The following is an 18,988-nucleotide window of genomic DNA, read 5'->3' on the forward strand; positions in this document are numbered from 1 at the left end:
GTGCCCACATTTGTATCTAAAGTTAAAAGCACGCTTAGGAGATCCTTTATCAAGATGGAAAAGTAGCTTTTTTGCCATTAGAAAGGACTATAAGAATGTAAATTAGAATTTGCATCTATTAACTGAAATGTAGTAAGGTACTTGGCTCAGGCTTTGCCTACAGACCAATTTAGGAGTAGATATATATATATATATATATATATATATATATATATATATATATATATATATATATTTATATATATATATATATATATATATATATATATATATATATATATATATATATATATATATAACAATATGAGCCGCTACTTGGCATTCTCGTTAAAATGGGAAGTATCGATTTTATTTGTCCTGCCATCATTTCTCTCTATTAAACCACCAGGTGTGAGATGGGAATATAACGCAATTCACCTAAACATTTTGCATCCAATGTATTGAAGCTGAAAACACATTTGTTGCATGTAATGCGGACAATAATTGAGAAACAATATGGCTTTAATGCAGTCTGGTTCATGCATAAGCCTGTTGATCTCAATTACAAAACAGTAAACAGATTATTTGTCTGTCTGGATTTACCAGGAGCAGCTGCCATCCGATAACTGAAAATCAAAGATGAGTGTATTGCAATAACTGTTCTGTCTGTGCTGTCCCCCTTCTAATTCTGTTAGCACAGAGAGAAATACAAAAGAGCCTCGTTTCTGAGAGAGAGGGCAAGGTCACCAGGGAAAGTTATTCCAATGTCCTCATTTTGTCAGCCAAAGTGCTTAGCAGAAAGATCTTGTGCTGTCAGAAAGTATTCTTCTCTTCCCCCTGTTGTAGCACACTCCCAAGAGCCAGGAGGGGAAATGTTGCTGTAGCAACCAACTTTGGAAACCTTGTCCTCTGAACCTACCACCTTCGTTTCGCATCTTTTCCAGCAGATCGGTCTCACCCCAAACTGAGCGCCAGCCTCTGCAGACATTAATTAGCAGCTTGCTCACTGCTTCTCTTCAGGGGGGGAGGGGGAATATTCAGCCCGTCGGACATGTGGCTTTGCGACTTCAATGAAAGCGTTCGGCGAGGTGGTGATTTAAAAAAAATGTGATTCCCGGACACACAATCGGTATCTTGTTATCGAACATGGTGAGAATGTGACACCTTCCAAATAATGCTCAGGGTAAACTTGCCTACTTAATAATTGCTTGTTAGATTGCTGGGTTCTAGATCAGGGCAGCTAAAGTCCAGCCTTCAAGACCCCCCCAACCCCCAACATGTCAGGTTTTCAGGATATCCCTGATTCAGCACAAGTGATTGAGCCACCTGTGCTGAAGCAGGATATCCTGAAAACCTAACCTGTTGGGGAATCATGAGTCACTGAGCCACCTGTGCTGAAGCAGGGATATCCTGAAAACCTGACCTGTTGGGTAATCACGAGGACTGGAGTCGAGCACCACTGTTCTAGATAGTTGGGGATACATTTTTTTTTACCCCTACTCTGTCAGGTGGACCAGTAGCATTGCAGAGCGTAACCTGATATATACTATCAAAATGTATTTTGCTTAATACTTTTTTCTTTTTATCAGTTGTGGACTTTTATACATTTTGCGTCATCGGGTGATAAAACAAATCACTTCTGTAGTTGTGTTACCAGCAGATAATCACTACTTGGTTTGCAAGCTTTTTTCCCCTTCTTGTTTCTCAAGCTTTGCGTTTCTACCCTTGTATTGTATTATTAAACACGTATGATAATGTCTGTATACTCATTTTATAAACACTGCCTACGTTAACGTATGGGGGTAAGTGGGGTCGCCTTCAATGCTCAACTCCAGTCCTCAAGACCCCCCAACAGACCAGGTTTTCAGGATAGTGATGCTTCAGCACATGTGGCTCATTCAGTGGCCTGCTGAAGCAGGGAGCCACTGACTGAGCCACCTGTGCTGAAGCAGGGAGCCACTGATTGAGCCACCTGTGCTGAAGCAGGGATATCATGAAAACCTGACCTGTTGGGGGATTGGAGTTGAGCACCCCTGGTGTAGACGAGGCTTAGAAGTTGTACTGGCCCTAGAAAAATATTGATTAATTTGCAAAGTAATACCATTAGCGGACCAACAATATAATTTGTAATATAAGTAATTAGTCCTGAGCTTTCAAGAGCACGAATTGTATCTGCTGCATGTTCCTTTCATGAATGTATTTTACCTTGCTTCTTAAGTCTGGTCACATTGGAAAAGTTCAGTTGTCATCAATTAAACATCAGTTCTGAAGGCCGTTGGTCCTGAAGGACAGCAGCAGGCTGGAGGCATTCAAGAAAACTCAACTAAAATTGTGTTCAAGGTTCAGCAATGGAGCAGCCGAAGGCCCTTATCATGGATACACAAACAAAGCAAGGGGAGATATGATAGAGATTGTCAAATAACTCACTGGTATAAATAAAGTATGTGATGAAAATACCTTTTTTGAGGAATAAAAGTTCAATAACGAGGGAGCACACCACTAACAATTACTCTATCATCTAATCTATATGTAACCGCACTTTTGTTTTATTAACTAACGTGCGGCGCCCTGGATAAGGGCACTATATACATGTTGTTATAAATAAATACGCAGGAGAGCGGCACACTCATTCAATAAGTCATGAGAAAGTACTTATTGACTGAAAAGTTAGTGGATGCATGGAACAACCCCTCGGCAGGAGTGGGGAAGGTCAATAGAGTAACGGATGAAGCAAACAATGGCTGAGTGAACCTTAACCGACATAAAATGACATAAAACTGCAGAAGGTTCGCCAGCTGTCCCTGTGTTGCCAATCAGGTCCACCAACAGGAGGATATGGCCAGTCGCTGCATCGATCCCATTAGAATAAAGTAGGCGGGGAAGTAATACCAGGATTCATTTCTATGTGTACCATTTGCTCAGTTGACCCTTCTGAGCAGTGAGAAAGGGGAAAATAGAAAAGTTGCATGCTAAAGAAACTAATCAAGCCAACATCGGAATCAGGATCGAAGAGCATATGCAGCGGGGACTTGACTAACCAAATATACTGTAAAATGGTGAGGGACCTTCGTTAAGTCTTGTCTGCCTTTGTAGCAGAACTGTTTGGCTTGCATTGAATTAGTACTTCGCCTTCTTTTTATATTCTTAAAGGAGAACAGTGAGATTCCGGTATGTAGATGAAATGATCATGTCTCACAATGCGTGGGAAAGAATTAGACCTGACTATCAGGTCTATACCACAATCCCCCTCCCAATCTCAGCTCCTTGATCCGTCTTTCTACTGAGGCACAAGCTGCTTTCTACTGAGGCATATAGCTGCCTCAAGTGTAGTAGATTACCAATTATGTTTTGAGGGTAACCCGATGTCTCAATGAAATGTAGATGGGGCAGAGGAGTACCCAACAGGTCAGAGGCCTCATGAGGTCATGTTGTAGCCCGGCAGTGTAGAAGCCCTGGTATAGCATGTATGCCACGTGTTTATGACACCATAACTGTAACTGATACCTATATGGAAAGCCTTTCAACAGCTACTATCGTAATTACATTTTGCCACTTCTAGTTCCCTTCAAAGAAGGTTTAGTGATAAAGAGAATTAGAGTAGTCACACACATTCTGCACTGTGCTTATCAAAACCACTAAATCATTTACCTGCTCTTCTAATAAGCGAAAATGACAACCGATTTATAAGATTTCTATTTTACTAACTAAATATTAGAAAATAAAGTGACAGCATGAAAGAAAAAAAAGAACCTACAGTATATAAACAGCATAAAATGCAACATAATTAAAAAAACTAGAGTTATCATTGTATGAAGGATCGTAGCATGTTGTGTTACCTTTTACTAAACTGCGAACAAGGTTCTTAATAGATATAATAGTTTGTGCTGTGGTGAGCTTGATATGAGTACTGTGAGGTTATGACAGTTATGTACACACAATTACATTTATAAAGAACTCTCTTGCCAATCCATGATAACGTATTTCAATCAATAGTAATGTTTATCTGAGACTTAATTAAAATTGTATAAAAAATATAGAACTAATTGTTGCTGATTTGCCATTTCACCTCTGTCGCCAGCCCTGCCTCCCTTCTTTCTGAGTGACCCCATCGCCCACCCATGCCTTGACTATCAGGCGTGATAGGCACTGCACTTGCATATGTAATGGTCTAAAAGATGCTGTTGTCTGCCCCGAGGCATTTCTATCCCATCACAGCTGGTGTTATCTGATAGGTCTGTGCTGGTACTGAAAATTTGTGCAAGCTGCTTCAACATACTGTAGCACCGTCTCACTGATGGAGGAAGATCTCCAATTGAATACGTCACTTTCCAATTAAGGAACCAATGTCGGAAAAACCTGTAGGCCTATGTGTGGTGTGATGGTCCTAATAAGTGACTGTAATGAATGCTTTGCCTAAAAAGTAGTCTTCCATTTCATTATGAAAATTTCATCTTCAGCATTCTTCTGTCTCTTCCTGAATAAAGCAGCCAAGCAGTGTCATAACCTTGATCATGTCCTATTGGCTGATGTTCTGTAAAGACTTCCAGATTGGTTAATTGGGAGCAATTAGGCAAGAAATAAAAAAAAAATGCTACATTAAAGTCACCAGAATCCTGAATTGTCAAGGAAGCTATAATTCACGTATGCTCCAATACTCGGTTTAGTATTTTGCATATCTCAGTGTGATCCGTAATGATGTCCCTATGCAAAAAGAAAAACAGCCACATGAATGGTAAATAATAAAGAAGAACACAAGACTGGAACAAATAGGATAGATAAGTGCTTAGCGTGCTTAATAATAAAATAATAGCCAGCTGTTTTGCACAATTGATTTTTATTGCTGCATGGCATCATTGGGCACACATTTTCTGAGACACATTTATATGCTAGTTTGTGGCCTGTTATGCCTGAACATCTTTGTCCTGCAGCTGAGACAAAACACATTCCGAATAACGGGTGTTGTGTTTGTTAACTTATTTGGTGTCCTTCTTTCCTCAGCTGCTCCCAAAGGGCCCAAGATAACGATGATCCCGATAAAAGCTCGGGTGGGAGATACAGTTCGGATCGCCGTGCAAGGTTTTCAGGTAAAGGATTTTCAGGTCTGCAGTGAGTCACACTGTGCTACAAAGTAGAGCTATTGAAGGTCGATTATTACTATAGCCAACTTATAGATGCAGAATAAATACCGACTGATGGAATTTGCCAGCATGGATATTGAGTTGCAAATCATTGTCTTGCATTGATGCATCTCTCCAATCCTGTTAAACATTCCACTACCATTAGTTCACTGTGATCCTAGGCTGGACTCTCCATTAAATAACTTTCCCTCTTTGTGCCCCACAATAACATTTGAACAACTACAGTACGTGCGTTCCACAGTCCCCCCTATTTCCATTACTTAGCTGCACACCTCTTTTTTGCAAAAGTTAATCAACTTTGCTGTTGTTTTTTCAATGATATACTCAATCTAAAAAAATGATTTACCTCAGCAAGATTTGCAGCAACATACAGTTGTGTGAAAAAGAAAGTGCACCCTCTTTGAATTCTATGGTTTTACTTATCAGGACGTAATAACAATCATCTGTTCCTTAGGAGGTCTTAATATTAGGTAAATACAACCTCAGACGAACAACACATGACTTATTACACTGTCATGATTTATTTAACAAAAATAAAGCCAAAATGGAGAAGCCATGTGTGAAAAACAGCAAGTGTCACCACCTCTATAAAAGCCACAGTTTTAGCAGTTTGCTGGTCTGGAGCATTCAGGTGTGTGTTAACACAATGCCAAGGAGGAAAGACATCAGCAATGATCTTAGAGAACCAATTGTTGCTGCCCATCAATCTGGGAAGGGTTATAAGGCAATTTCCAAACAATTTAAAGTCCATAATTCTACAGTGAGAAAGATTATTCAAAAGTGGAAAACATTCAAGACAGTTGCCAATCTTCCCAGGAGTGGATGTCCCAGAAAATTCACCCCAAGGTCAAACCGTGCAATGCTAAGAGAAATTGCAAAATACCTACGTGTTACATCTCAGACTCTACAGGCCTCAGTTAGCATGTTAAATGTTAAAGTTCACGACAGTACAATTAGAAAAAGACTGAACAAGTATGGTTTGTTTGGAAGGGTTGCCAGGAGAAAGCCTCTTCTCTCTAAAAAGAACATGCCAGCATGGCTTAGGTTTGCAAAGTTGCAACTGAACAAACCACAAGACTTCTGGAACAATGTCCTTTGGACAGATGAGACCAAAGTGGAGATGTTTGGCCATAATGCACAGCGCCACGCTCGGCGAAAACCAAACACAGCTTATCAGCACAAACACCTCATACCAACTGTCAATCACGGTGGTGAAGGGGTGATGATTTGGGCTTGTTTTGCAGCCACAGGACCTGGGGACCTTGCAGTCATTGAGTCGACCATGAACTCCTCTGTATACCAAAGTATTCTAGAGTCAAATGTGAGGCCATCTGTCCGACAGCTAAAGCTTGGCCGAAATTGGGTCATGCAACAGGACAATGATCCCAAGCACACCAGCAAATCTACAACAGAATGGCTGAAAAAGAAAAGAATGAAGGTGTTGCAATGGCCCAGTCAAAGTCCAGACCTCAACCCGATTGAAATGCTGTGGCTGGACCTTAAGAGAACTGTGCATAAACAAATGCCCACAAACCTCAATGAACTGAAGCAATGTTATATAGAAGAGTGGGCCAAAATTCCTCCACAACGATGTGAGAGACTGATAAAGTCATACAGAATTGATTACTTCAAGTTATTGCTGCTATAGGTGGTTCTACAAGCTATTGAATCATAAGGTGTACTTAGTTTTTCACACATGGCTTCTCCATTTTGGCTTTATTTTTGTTAAATAAATCATGACACGGTGTAATATGTCATGTGTTGTTGTTCATCTGAGGTTGTATTTACCTAATTTTAAGACCTGCTAAGGAACAGATGATTGTTATTATGTCCTGATATGTAAAACCATGGAATTCAAAGAGGGTGTACTTTCTTTTTCACACAACTGTACTGTATTTCAGTTCCATAAAATATATTGGTATTCATTATTTTTTAAATGTCTTTGCGTATTTATACATTTATACAGCTGTATATAGGCCCAGGTTGGCAGTATGCCATTTTTATCGATATATTGTCTCAATAGAACAACAACAAAATCAGCCTTGTTGCTGACGGTTCCAGATATCAGCCTCCTATATTCTCATTAAAAAGGAATCCTTCAGAAAGCAGACATGTGTTTCCTTTGATAAACAGCGGGCTGTTTTTTTGCACCTGTTTTGCCCCAGTTTGCAGTCAGAAGATAAATGGCCATCTAATAATTTTCTATAGTTGGAGTTTTTTCCCACTATAATGCTAATTAGGACACTATCGCACAGAAACGCCCATTGACATCAATGGGAGTTTCCGTGGGATGGTGCCCCAATTGGTACTATCACAGTTAGAAAAAATAGGCTAAAGCGCTCCAATGCCAGGAATTAAAGAATAATATAAGCCAAAACCACTTCATCCAAGGTATAAGGAATGAGTAATAGTATTAGTACATAATGACCACTTGTATGGGTACTATCCTCCTGAAGACAGGTGGTAGATGGTACAAGCCCACCCACAATCAGTCTCATTGGCAGGTTCCCCTGAATAATAAGCAATACTCACAAATCCTAGGAGTGGTAGGCAGGCTGTGCAGCTTCCAATATTGTAGTAAGCAGGAATAAATGGTGAAACAAAGCGCACAAGCAAAAAAGGAGCAGGAAGGACCCAGAATCAAAAATAGAATAAAAGGGCACTTTAATGTATGTATGTATGTATGTCTTTATTTGTATAGCGCCATAAAATGTACATAGCGCTTCACAGTAGTAATACATGTCATATAAATAACAAATATAAATAACAGATCATGGGAATAAGTGCTTCAGACATACTGTAAAAGTAACATTAAGGAAGGAGTCCCTGCTCCGAGGAGCTTACAATCTAATTGGTAGGTAGGGAGAACGTACAGAGACAGTAGGAGGGAATACTAGTAAGTGCGTCTGCAGGGGGCCAAGCTTTGTGTCATGTGTCCATGATTATCCAGTGCTACTCATATGCTTCTTTAAGCAGATGTGTCTTAAGGTGGGTCTTAAAGGTGGATAGCGAGGGGGCTAGTCGGGTATTGAGGGGAAGGGCATTCCAGAGGTGTGGGGCAGAAAGTGAGAAAGGTTTAAGGCGGGAGAGAGCTTTAGATACAAAGGGGGTAGAAAGAAGACATCCTTGAGAAGAACGCAAGAGTCGTGATGGTGCATAGCGAGAAATTAGGGCTGAGATGTAATGAGGGGCAGAAGAATGTAAAGCTTTAAAAGTGAGCAGGAGAATTGAGTGTGAGATACGCGATTTAATCGGAAGCCAGGAGAGGGATTTCAGCAGGGGAGACGCTGAGACAGATTTAGGAAAGAGTAGAGTGATTCTGGCAGCAGTGTTTAGGATAGATTGTAGGGGAGACAGGTGAGAGGTAGGAAGGCCGGACAGCAGGAGGTTGCAGTAATCGAGACGTGAGAGAATGAGTGCCTGAGTCAGAGTTTTAGCAGTTGAGTAACAGAGGAAAGGGCGTATCTTTGTGATATTGCGGAGGAAAAAGCGACAAGTTTTAGAAACGTTTTGAATATGAGAGGAGAATGAGAGAGAGGAATCAAGTGTGACCCCTAGGCAGCGTGCTTGGGCTACTGGGTGAATGATCGTATTTCCAATAGCAATGTGGAAGGATGTAGTAGGGCCAGGTTTGGGAGGTAGTATAAGGAGCTCTGTTTTTGCCATGTTAAGTTTCAGTCGGCGGATGGCCATCCAGGATGATATTCCAGAGAGGCATTCAGAAACTTTGGTCTGTATAGCAGGTGTAAGGTCAGGGGTTGAAAGGTAAATTTGTGTGTCGTCAGCATAGAGGTGATATTTAAACCCAAAAGATGTGATTAGGTCACCTAGAGAGAGTGTGTAGAGAGAAAAGAGAAGGGGTCCCAGGACAGAGCCCTGGGGTACCCCCACAGAGAGATCAATAGAGGAGGAGGAGGTGTTAGCAAAAGAGACACTGAAGGTACGATGGGAGAGGTAAGAGGAGATCCAGGATAAAGCTTTGTTCCGAATACCAAGAGTATGGAGAATGTGAAGGAGAAGAGGGTGGTCCACGGTGTCGAATGCTGCAGAGAGGTCGAGTAATATGAGCAGAGTGTAATGACCTCTGTCTTTGGCAGCGTGGAGGTCGTCAGTTATTTTAGTGAGGGCTGTTTCAGTAGAGTGAGCAGTGCGGAAGCCAGATTGTAGAGGGTCTAGTACAGAATAGGTGTTGAGAAAGTGTAGCAATCGAGAGACATTCGAAACGCGTTGGATGGGTCGTTTGTCACATTAAAGTGCCCTTTTATTCTATTTTTGATTCTGGGTCCTTCCTACTCCTTTTTTGCTTGTGCGCTTTGTTTCACCATTTATTCCTGCGTACTATCACAGTTAAATGAATAGCCCTCTTAGTAGTTTTGGTGATACTTTTCCTATTTTAAGCACATATACATTTGACACAAATTGCCTATCATATTACATTTCAAATTAAAGGATTAACTGCTTTTTATGTTCTGTATTTTGAATAATTTTTATTGTTATTCTTGGCATAATTATTTCTCATTCTTATATTATTGGTGTGGCGATAAAAAGTGAAATAATGAAACCAGTATTTGCAGAGTGCGTCTCTTTGTTGTCCCGCTGCAGAATGAAGTGTTTCCCGAGCCTCTTTTCACATGGACGAGAGTTGGGGGCAGACTTCTGGATGGCAGTGCAGAGCATGATGGGAAGGAGCTGGTCCTGGAGAGAGTGCCAGCGGAATTAAACGGTTCCATGTACCGCTGCACAGCTCAGAATCCACTTGGCTCTACGGATACCCACACCCGGCTTATAGTATTCGGTAAGTAGGCAGCACTCCCTCCAACACCATTTCTTTAACCTGCCCCTTACCATTGCCCCTTCAGATTAGGGGAGATCCAACAGTGGTAGAAAAAGGAGGTGCTGGGATGAGGATAGGGATGCTACATTCCCCTCATTGCTCCCCAACACCGATAGCCATTTTCAATTTCCATAGTGCTGGCTGTGCTGCAGGGGACAGCACTACAGTCTGTATCAATGCTGGCTGCTATAGCTGGATGGAACTATACTAAGGCCATTTATTGTTCTTAATTATAAACTGCAGTCGTTGTCGCTTTTGTTCCTCCATTAACCGCCCCTCTGTCCGATGTGCCAGCAATGCATGGCATTACAGAGTAGAGCAATGCTCTGGCCCCTCTGCCAACGAAGGGTTGAGGGTAGACCTGTGATGTGGACTATAGGCATAGCTGCTGTAAAATTCAGAATGCATGAGTTAAAAAAATGTTCCTGCTTACCCAATCCCCCCCCAATCATCCAAATACTCCCCCCCTTTCCTGCTGCTCATCCAATCCCATTGCAACCCCCCCCCCCCCTCTCACTTATCAGATTGTCTGGCAGGCAAAAAGTGGTGCCCCACCAAAATGCCCTTCCCCCGGGTGAAATCCTGGCCATGCCTGATAAGAAGGGGAAAGGAAGCTCACAAAAGCATTTGTTAAACAGTTCTAACATATTATCTGTTTCTTCATAGAAAATCCCAATATTCCAAGAGGAACTGAGGACTCAAACAGTGAGTTGTCTTAAGCCGTACTGTTTTATTGTAAGCCAGAAAGTAAATCAGTAAATGAGGCTCCACTGGGGACACAAATAGATCACAGCGAGTTACATTTTTATATGTTTTTTTAAGTCAAGAAGTAAATTAATAACTGTTTCTATTAGCAACAGAAGCAAAAATAGATTAGGCGGCAGAGCAATAAATTATCTTGAACATAGGTAAAGTCGACTACAGTATAAGGCACCTTGTAGATCATTTAGTCAATTCTAGTTAAAACCCTGTTATTTGTAACAACATTAATATACACATGTGGCTTATAGCCATTTGTTCATGGAAACAATTCCTAATTTGTATACCTTTATGTCATTGTTATGCATAATTCTAATTAATTTATATAGGACCCCCATATCTGTGTCAACAAATGAGTTCATCAAATTCATAGCATTTAAGGAGCTAATGCTGGGATTCACTAAGCACGGATACAGTGTATTGCTGTGCACTCCAGCATTAAATGCCACGGACTTGAATGGCATTTAAAGCTGGATCACATTGTGTAAAGCTTAATCTCCCCCTGGGAGTAGTACATTCTTCATCACTGTCTTGTCATTCTCTTCGCTTTTCATAGGGGTAATTCCATAGTGTCGGAAGCGGACGTTGGGGTGTTGTCGTCTGAAAATCCACTTTGACTTCAAATGGCCCGAACGGCCTCTTCCGACAATATAGAATAAGGCCCTCAGTGTCCACCAGGTGTGAAGTAGCACAGGTATAAACCATCTGATCATTAGCGATAAATATAAGAAACTTGGGACCACATTCCGCTCAGCTACAAGCAGAAAATGTCGAGAAAATACAGTACCACAAAATTGTATAGACGTGTGTAATAATAGTGAGATGTTAATTGCAAAACTGTAGTCAAATGGTCAGGGTGTTATGGCCTTATGGCAGGGGTTCTCAGCTGCAGCCCTCGACCCTCCAACACATCAGGTTTTAAGGATATCCCCGCTTCAGCACAGGTGGCTCAATCAGTTGCTCAGTCTGTGACTGAGACACCTGTGCTGAAGCTGGGATATCCTTAAAACCTGAACTGTAGGTGGGTCTTGAGGACTGGAGTTGAGAACCCCTGCCTTATAGAATAGTTGGACTATGATGAAACACTATGACCTGACATGCTAAAATATTGCCAATGACTTGATCTGAGCATCCACCTTCTGCACTGGGACCCATTCTGAACTCTTTTCAAAATGTGGAACACAATGGTCAAGAATTGTCAGGAAATGTATCATGCATATATACAGTATAAGCACATCCATCATATACATTCCACCAAATAGATACCAACAAAGGAGACCAGGTGGATGTCTCCTGGCTGCAAAAGTGGGGCAAAATTAGTGCAAAAACAGCACCAGATGTATTGACGATAAAGGAATCTCATTCATTTTTCCTTTGATAAATATAGTGCATTTTTTGGCATTGGGTTTGCCCCAATTGTGCAGCTGGGTGTACGTTGATTTACTGATAAAGGGGGATCCACTCAGCTCCGTTCGGCTCCTTAACGTGGAGAACGAGAAATTAGCATATTTCTGGCTCTCACTCTCTGTATCCTCCTAATGTTGTTTTTTTGATGGTCTGGATGGGAATAAACCCAAGACTTAAATATAACATGATGATATTTGACGTTAACGTAGCAATAACGTGATTTGCTTATGCTAATGACGAGTTCAATTACAGCCTACATTTTTGACATATAATTATGTTGGTGAATAAGGCGCTAACTCCGGGGAAATAACGGCCGTACCGTGTTTTAGGTAACATCACGTTAACGTTATTTGCCCTGATTGAACTTGGTGCGTTAGTGAATCTCCAGGACTAACAGGGTTATTTATAGACGTCTCCCGGCTGCAAAACTGGTACAAAAATGCTGCACTGGATTTAGCAAAGAAATAAATCCTAGGGTTACTTTTGTAATTGAGAAACAAAAGATGACCCCAATACTTTTGGTTTCAGAATCACAAATTCCATATTAATTAGTGAAGATATTTCATTTTCCTTTACAGGACATACTCTGTATAGACTTAATTACATCCATTATAAGGGGAAATCGGAAAGTAGCTGAATGAAAGATTGCAATGCACAGAGTTTAATATATCACTATACAGACGTGTAAAATATGCATACATCTGTTGTAACTAAAGAAATGTTTAACATGTGCAAATCTGCTTTAGGAATGCTTACAACATAATCTCATTGTGCGCATTAGGGAAGCATTAAAACTTAGAAGCAAATCATTTGCATATAGCAGTTTTTCGCATTCCAGTACCATAACAGCCACAGTCCAAGGACCGAAATGGGTTAGATTTAGAGATTGCGGATGAAAGGAAATCTATTTCCATTTCATAATTATGACGTCAATGCAGGAGCCTCGGAGAAAGTCTATTGACTGACCTCAGATGAGCAAGACTCACTCCGAATTAATATGACATGACAGGCTTGATGCTGTGCTGACAGGGATGGCTGTCCATGTCAAGTAACAATTATTGCAGATTGTATGTTCAACATTGTAGCTCTGTCTTGTGCAATTCATTGGACCTTCCCTCACAGATCATTCTGTTCTTTAACTTAGGTTCAGTTCCCATCTACAACAACTACAGACTTGTTTTGGTGCTTCTACTTCTGACAGTGATCCTGGAACTGACGTGAAAATAGGACGCTTGCCTAATTCCTCAAAAGACTCCACAAAGCATTACATTTACTTCAATTGTTTTTTTTTTTTGTTTTCTAAACTAGCTCCAGTCTTGTTATCGGTCGGTTTCTGTCTGTGTTTTGGCTTCCTTGAGCTGATAAATTAAAAAAAATCTTTCCTTCTCGATACGTGTCTTTTCTTGTGTACGGCTGCCAAAAAAAAAAAGCTGGAATCAAACATTGAGAACAGAAACTTAATCTTAATAGGGTTCTGGTAACAAAACAGTGTTGACCAGGGGTAGCCAACTTCAGTCCTCAAGGCCAACCGACAGGTCAGTTTTTCAGGATATCCCTGCTTCAGCACAGGTGGCTCAATCAGTGGCACTGTCGAAGACTCTCTTGAGGACTGGAGTTGGCTACCACTGGTGTAGACTCATCAAGGTGTCTAAAGAAACATTTAGTTTGTCTTCTTTGAATGGTAGAGTGTAATGGCTGTACTGGCCCAGTAAATCATTCTTAGAGGGCTTTATATGCCTATAAAATTGCACTAGAATGCAAATTCTTTGAAGATGTTACGATAATACTTCATTCTTGTAAGGTGCTGCCAATGAACACAATGACATTTACAGAACTTACCATCAAATCAACATCTTACAATATAATTATTTAGACCAGTCATTTTCAACCAGGGTGGTATGATCCTTCCTCTCCCTGCTTCCTGTCGGCGCCGGAAGTCGCTTTCAACTTTCGTCTGACACGTGGAGGAAGCTGCGAACTGCCCAAATGTGTGTATGTATGTATGTACAGTGTGTATGTGTGTGTATGTAGGGGAAGAGGGGGGGGGGAGTATAAGGGGAGAGAAGAGAGGGGGAGGGTGGGATGGGAAGGGAGGGGAGAGTGGCCCCAGTAAAAGCTGTCGGCAGCCCTGATCACCACCTCAAAAATCTATATATTGACTTTTTTGTAGACAGTCCTTTTTTATACATACAAGAGCTATGTAATGCTGTAACTCTGCAACAATCTTTAAATAACTCTGTCTCGCTCTCCCAAACAAGATGGAATAAAAATCTTTAGTGTTCAATGGATACAAATATTTCTGGAATCTTTCATATATTTTATCAGTCCGGGTACCTGTAAATAGGCCTGGTGGGAGCTGATGTCAAATAGAGGTCATATTCACAGAACTAATTCTAACAAGCAAACAGACTTTATTTTGCAGAAACATCATTTATTCATAGCAATTTCTGCAGCTTGTTGTGTTAAACAGAGAGCCCAGATTGTGAATGAATATTTATTTTTCTTGTACTGACATCTGCACTTTTTTGTTCGACTAAAAATGTTCCCTTACTAATACACTTTTGGCTCCCTCTGGGAAGAGAGCTCCACCACCTGTTCTGCTCAGAGCTGCCTCAACCAACTGTGCAAATAACCTGCCGCGCATGGAACAAGGTCTAGAACATCTGTTGGGGGGTCTTGAGGACTGGAGTAGAGCACCCCACGTCTAGAAAATGCAAATGAAAAGTGTCCGCACCTCCGCTATTTATTAAGAGCGGGCGCCTGGGGATGCACCTTGTTAAGAGTGTGACGGTAGGGGGTAGCCAGTCTTCATAATAATAGTGCAGCCCGACTGGTTACCCCTGAAAACCGTGGGACCCTGGTAGCTTACAAGCACTATAAGCCAGGGACACTGTGTGTATATCCTAAACCTGCCCTGTTGTGTTCTAACATTTCCTGTTACGTAATAAATGTGGGATTTCGGGAGTGGGGGTTTCAAGTGGGATATTTGGGTGAAAATGTATTTCAAACCTGTGCAGGAGGTCGGCGGGCCAAGATACCGGTAGCCATGTATTTGTACCCGACGTGCAGGCAGGCTCTGCAGGTAACGCGAGTGAATTACATCGGGGCTACACAGTTTCCCTCAGAATCCTGGGTTTCCTAAGTATCCCTGTCCCCTTTCCCCCACATGTATTATGTTCCCATAAGTTTAATATGTTTTCTAAATTGTGTAGTCATCTCTATTCAGACAGTCCTGGTAATCTAAATTGGAGCCAGGATATCTGCATAGAGATTGGAGATCAAAGAGGAGAAGGGAAGTCGAGAGATGTTGAACAGTTTGGTGAGCGGGGAAGGGCAGAGTACTAGGTCCGGAGAACAAGGGCTCCCCAAGGGGAAGACACTTGGTCTGGCAGACCTGGTGGAGACAGCCAAGCGGGAGGCAATGGGTTGGCTGGGGGAAGCTGCTGCTCGTAGGCACAGTTGCCATTGGTCAATTCATATTTCCCGCTCGCCCGGCTTTTCGAGCCGGCTCGACACACCACCTCCTCTGACGTAGACAACCAGACGAGCCCCCATTCTGGTTGGCTGGTAGAGTTAGGAGCCGTTCTCTGATTGGTCACCAGTCTCCTTTCTATGTTAGGCCTCGTCCAGGGTGAAGCCAAGAGCGGAGCGAGCGGGCTGGCGCTCATGAGCAGTGACGTCAGCTGCATGTAAGCAGGAGACAAATCCTGTCCTGCTAGAGGAAATTTGCGAGCGGCGTGTCAGTGGGACGGGAGGGGGTGGTTCATCTATTGCAGTAATATATATATATATATATATCTATGGATATATATATATATATAGATGGATATATATCCCTCTCTCTCCACCTCTTTCTCTCCCCCTCCCTCTCTCTCCCCCTCCCTCCCCCCTGCTCCCCTGCTCTTCCCCTCCTCCCCCTCTCTCTCCCCTCTCTCCCCCCATCCCCTCTCTCTCCCCCCCTCCCTCCCGCCCTTCCTGCACTCTCTCTCCTGCCCCCCCCCCGCGCTCTCTCTCCTGCCCCCCCACACTTTCTCACTCCCACCCCATGCGCTATCTCTCCCCCCGCACTCTCTCCCCGCGCTCTCTCTCTCCCCCCCTGCGCTCTCTCCCCCCGCGCTCTCTCCCCTGCGCTCTCTCCCCTGCGCTCTTCCCGACCCTCCCCCTCCCTCTCCCTGACCCTCCCCCTCTCTCTCCCCGACCCTCTCCCCTCTCTCTCCCCGACCATCTTCCCTCTCTCTCCCCAACCCTCTCCCCTCTATCACCCCGACCCTCTCCCCTCTCTCTCCCTGACCCTCTCCCCGACCCTCCCGTCTCTCTCCGACCCTCTCCACTCTCTAACCGACCCTCCCCTCCCCCCCCTTCCCTCCTCTCTCTCCCCCCTTCCCTCCTCTCTCCCCCTTCCCTCCTCTCTCCCCCCCTTCCCTCCTCTCTCCCCCCCTTCCCTCCTCTCTCCCCCCTTCCCTCCTGTCTCCCCCTTCCCTCCTCTCTCCCGCCCCTTCCCTCCTCTCTCTCCCCCATCCCCCCTCACTCCGTTTGCCTCCCCACCACCACTTTGTTTGCCCCCCCACCCCCCCCCACCACCACCACCACTTTGTTTGCCCCCCCACTACCACCACCACTTTGTTTTACCCCCCCCCACACCACCACTTTGTTTTACCCCCCCACACCACCACTTCGTTTTACCCCCCCACCCCCACACCACCACTCCGTTTTACCCCTCCCCCCTGTTCACATCTCTCCGTTTTCCGTTTCGTGCCCCCCCCGTTTCATGTGCCCCCCGTTTCGTGTGCCCCCCCCGTTTCGTGTGCCCCCCTGTTTCATGTGCCCCCCCCTCCCTGTCAGAGCAGAGCAACCAATGCAATGCAATACAATACAAGCTCCCAATGCTTGTATTGCATTGGTTTTGAATTGCTGTCCTCTGATTGGTTAAATTTAGTCATGTATCGGAGCTACAGATTCAACTTTTTGAAACTCTTGAATCTAAGCTTCGACTGCAGCTCACGGGCACGCGCAAGGGGGGCGATCACGCAGGCCACACACATTTTTGCAATGTGTGTCACGATAGGTTATGACAGGTTGTAAGTTACATCAAATAACTGGGTTTGAACTGAACGAGGCTTAGATATAATAAAGTATATTTATTCCTTTGGATAGGTGAACACACAATATAGTACAGTAACAGGCAAGAAGTACACTTACTTTGGGGATGGGGGATGAGAAGTATGTTGCATAGCAATTCTCCAGCAATCAGGTACAATCAAGATGATATCAGAAGACAATGGGTATAGGGATTACCACAGTTTATATATCTTTTGTAACCCTATCCTTAACATTAAGTACAGGTGATTGGTTTTCAATTACCTGTAGCCACTCTCTAACGTGGGAACACATTTTGATACATGCCCCCCTGCTAGTTGGCACATGGGCATTAGAACTCTGGGGTCTCATTTCTGTAGCACCACATTTGCATCAGGAATGCCAGCCAGTCTGCCAGATGGGTTTTCTGACAGGATATTCTTTGTGGTGAGGTGTTAAAGGTGACACTTATAGACTGCTCTGGTTTGAGTCATCTCTGCCCTCATGTAAACAGTGGAGGTGATAAACTCCTTTGAACAGCACTTAAATTCTAGACATTAGGAAGCTTCCCTGGCCATCTGCTGTCCTTTTCCCAAACGGATTTCCTCTGTGTCTTGTCCTTGCCTAGGGATCCAGTGTTATTAGTAAAACACAAACATTAAAATGTCCAGTTCCGTTAGGCTCAGCGGGTCCAAACTTCCCAGTTCTCAATGCCGGAACTGGGACACCATGTGGTCCAATTTGGACCTGCTATGACCTCGGGAACCGGAGTTACACTAATACACCTACAACCGTTTCCTATTTTAATACAATAAACTCCGCTGTAAATTAAATCACGTTTTTTCACTAAATCCCCATTGAAAACAATGGGCTTCGCCGCCACAGACTTTCAATGGCAAACTGCCGCCGTTGGCGGCTATGGGGATCCGCCGCCATAGACTTTCAACGGGGCAACGCCGCCGTTGAAGTCAATGGGGGTTTTCCGCCATAGCCGGTCAATGGAGATTGGCGTTTTCTTGAGCGGTTTCTGCCGCTGCCATTGGAACCTATGGCACGACCCGCTCTCTCGGCACGACCCTTCTCGGGGGTCCAGGATTCGGGGACCCGGTTGTGGTCGAGTGGGGGGAGGTCTAGGAACAAGGGGCAAAAGGAATTTTATTTCTAGGTGCTCTAGAACTGTTTATTCCCACGCACTTAACGTTGAACTTGACTGCCAAGTGATCAAAGCTCTCTTATAGAAAAAGTATCCGCTTTGCATTTTTGCAGTTTGGACGGCAGCCAACTCATTCCTGGAAAGCGCCGTCGAGGAATCTCCATTGAAGTCAACGGGCCCATTGACTTACAATGGGAAACCGCCGCTCCTCCTCTCGGACGCCACCTGCTGGTCTTCACAGGAAACAGGACCAAAACAGCAAGATTCGCCATTAAAACGCATGGAGCTCCAATGGCGGCCTATGGGACCCTGCAAAATGGTGCCTGAAAAGGCGGGAAAATGACACAAAGGGCTATAATCACTAAAGAACTATTAACCCTTGTACTCCCGGATGGATCCTAGTGTGTGTGTGATGCAGACACTGATTAAATCAGATATTACAATAAAGCATGGGAACAGGGGAATATACATTTTCATGTCATAACAAGGGTTAAATCACATTTCTGGACCTCAGCCCAGTTAACCCCTTGTCTCCCTGGTGAGGTCAGGGGATGGCCAAATGGGGTGCAACCCCTTTAATACCGGGCCACCCCCTTTCTCCCTCTACAATGTGTCTCATCGTGGCGAGCGTGAGCGCCCGCA

At 43.5% G+C, this 18,988-nt stretch overlaps 1 protein-coding gene across 3 annotated transcripts in view; it reads left to right on the forward strand.

Annotated features, from left to right (window-relative positions):
• IGSF21 (immunoglobin superfamily member 21) overlaps positions 1-13,505 on the forward strand; it is a 462,769-nt gene extending 449,264 nt beyond the window's left edge. For all 3 annotated transcript variants that reach the window (XM_075605996.1, XM_075605994.1, XM_075605995.1), the window contains exons 7-10: positions 4,978-5,063; positions 9,720-9,912; positions 10,618-10,656; positions 13,262-13,505. In XM_075605996.1, the coding sequence (XP_075462111.1) occupies positions 4,978-5,063; positions 9,720-9,912; positions 10,618-10,656; positions 13,262-13,338 (395 nt within the window). In that variant the 3' untranslated portion in view covers positions 13,339-13,505. The remainder of the gene's footprint in view (positions 1-4,977; positions 5,064-9,719; positions 9,913-10,617; positions 10,657-13,261) is intronic.
• The last annotated feature ends 5,483 nt before the right edge of the window (positions 13,506-18,988 follow it).

Source organism: Ascaphus truei, chromosome 6 (assembly GCF_040206685.1).
Source record: "Ascaphus truei isolate aAscTru1 chromosome 6, aAscTru1.hap1, whole genome shotgun sequence".
Lineage (NCBI taxonomy): Eukaryota > Metazoa > Chordata > Amphibia > Anura > Ascaphidae > Ascaphus > Ascaphus truei.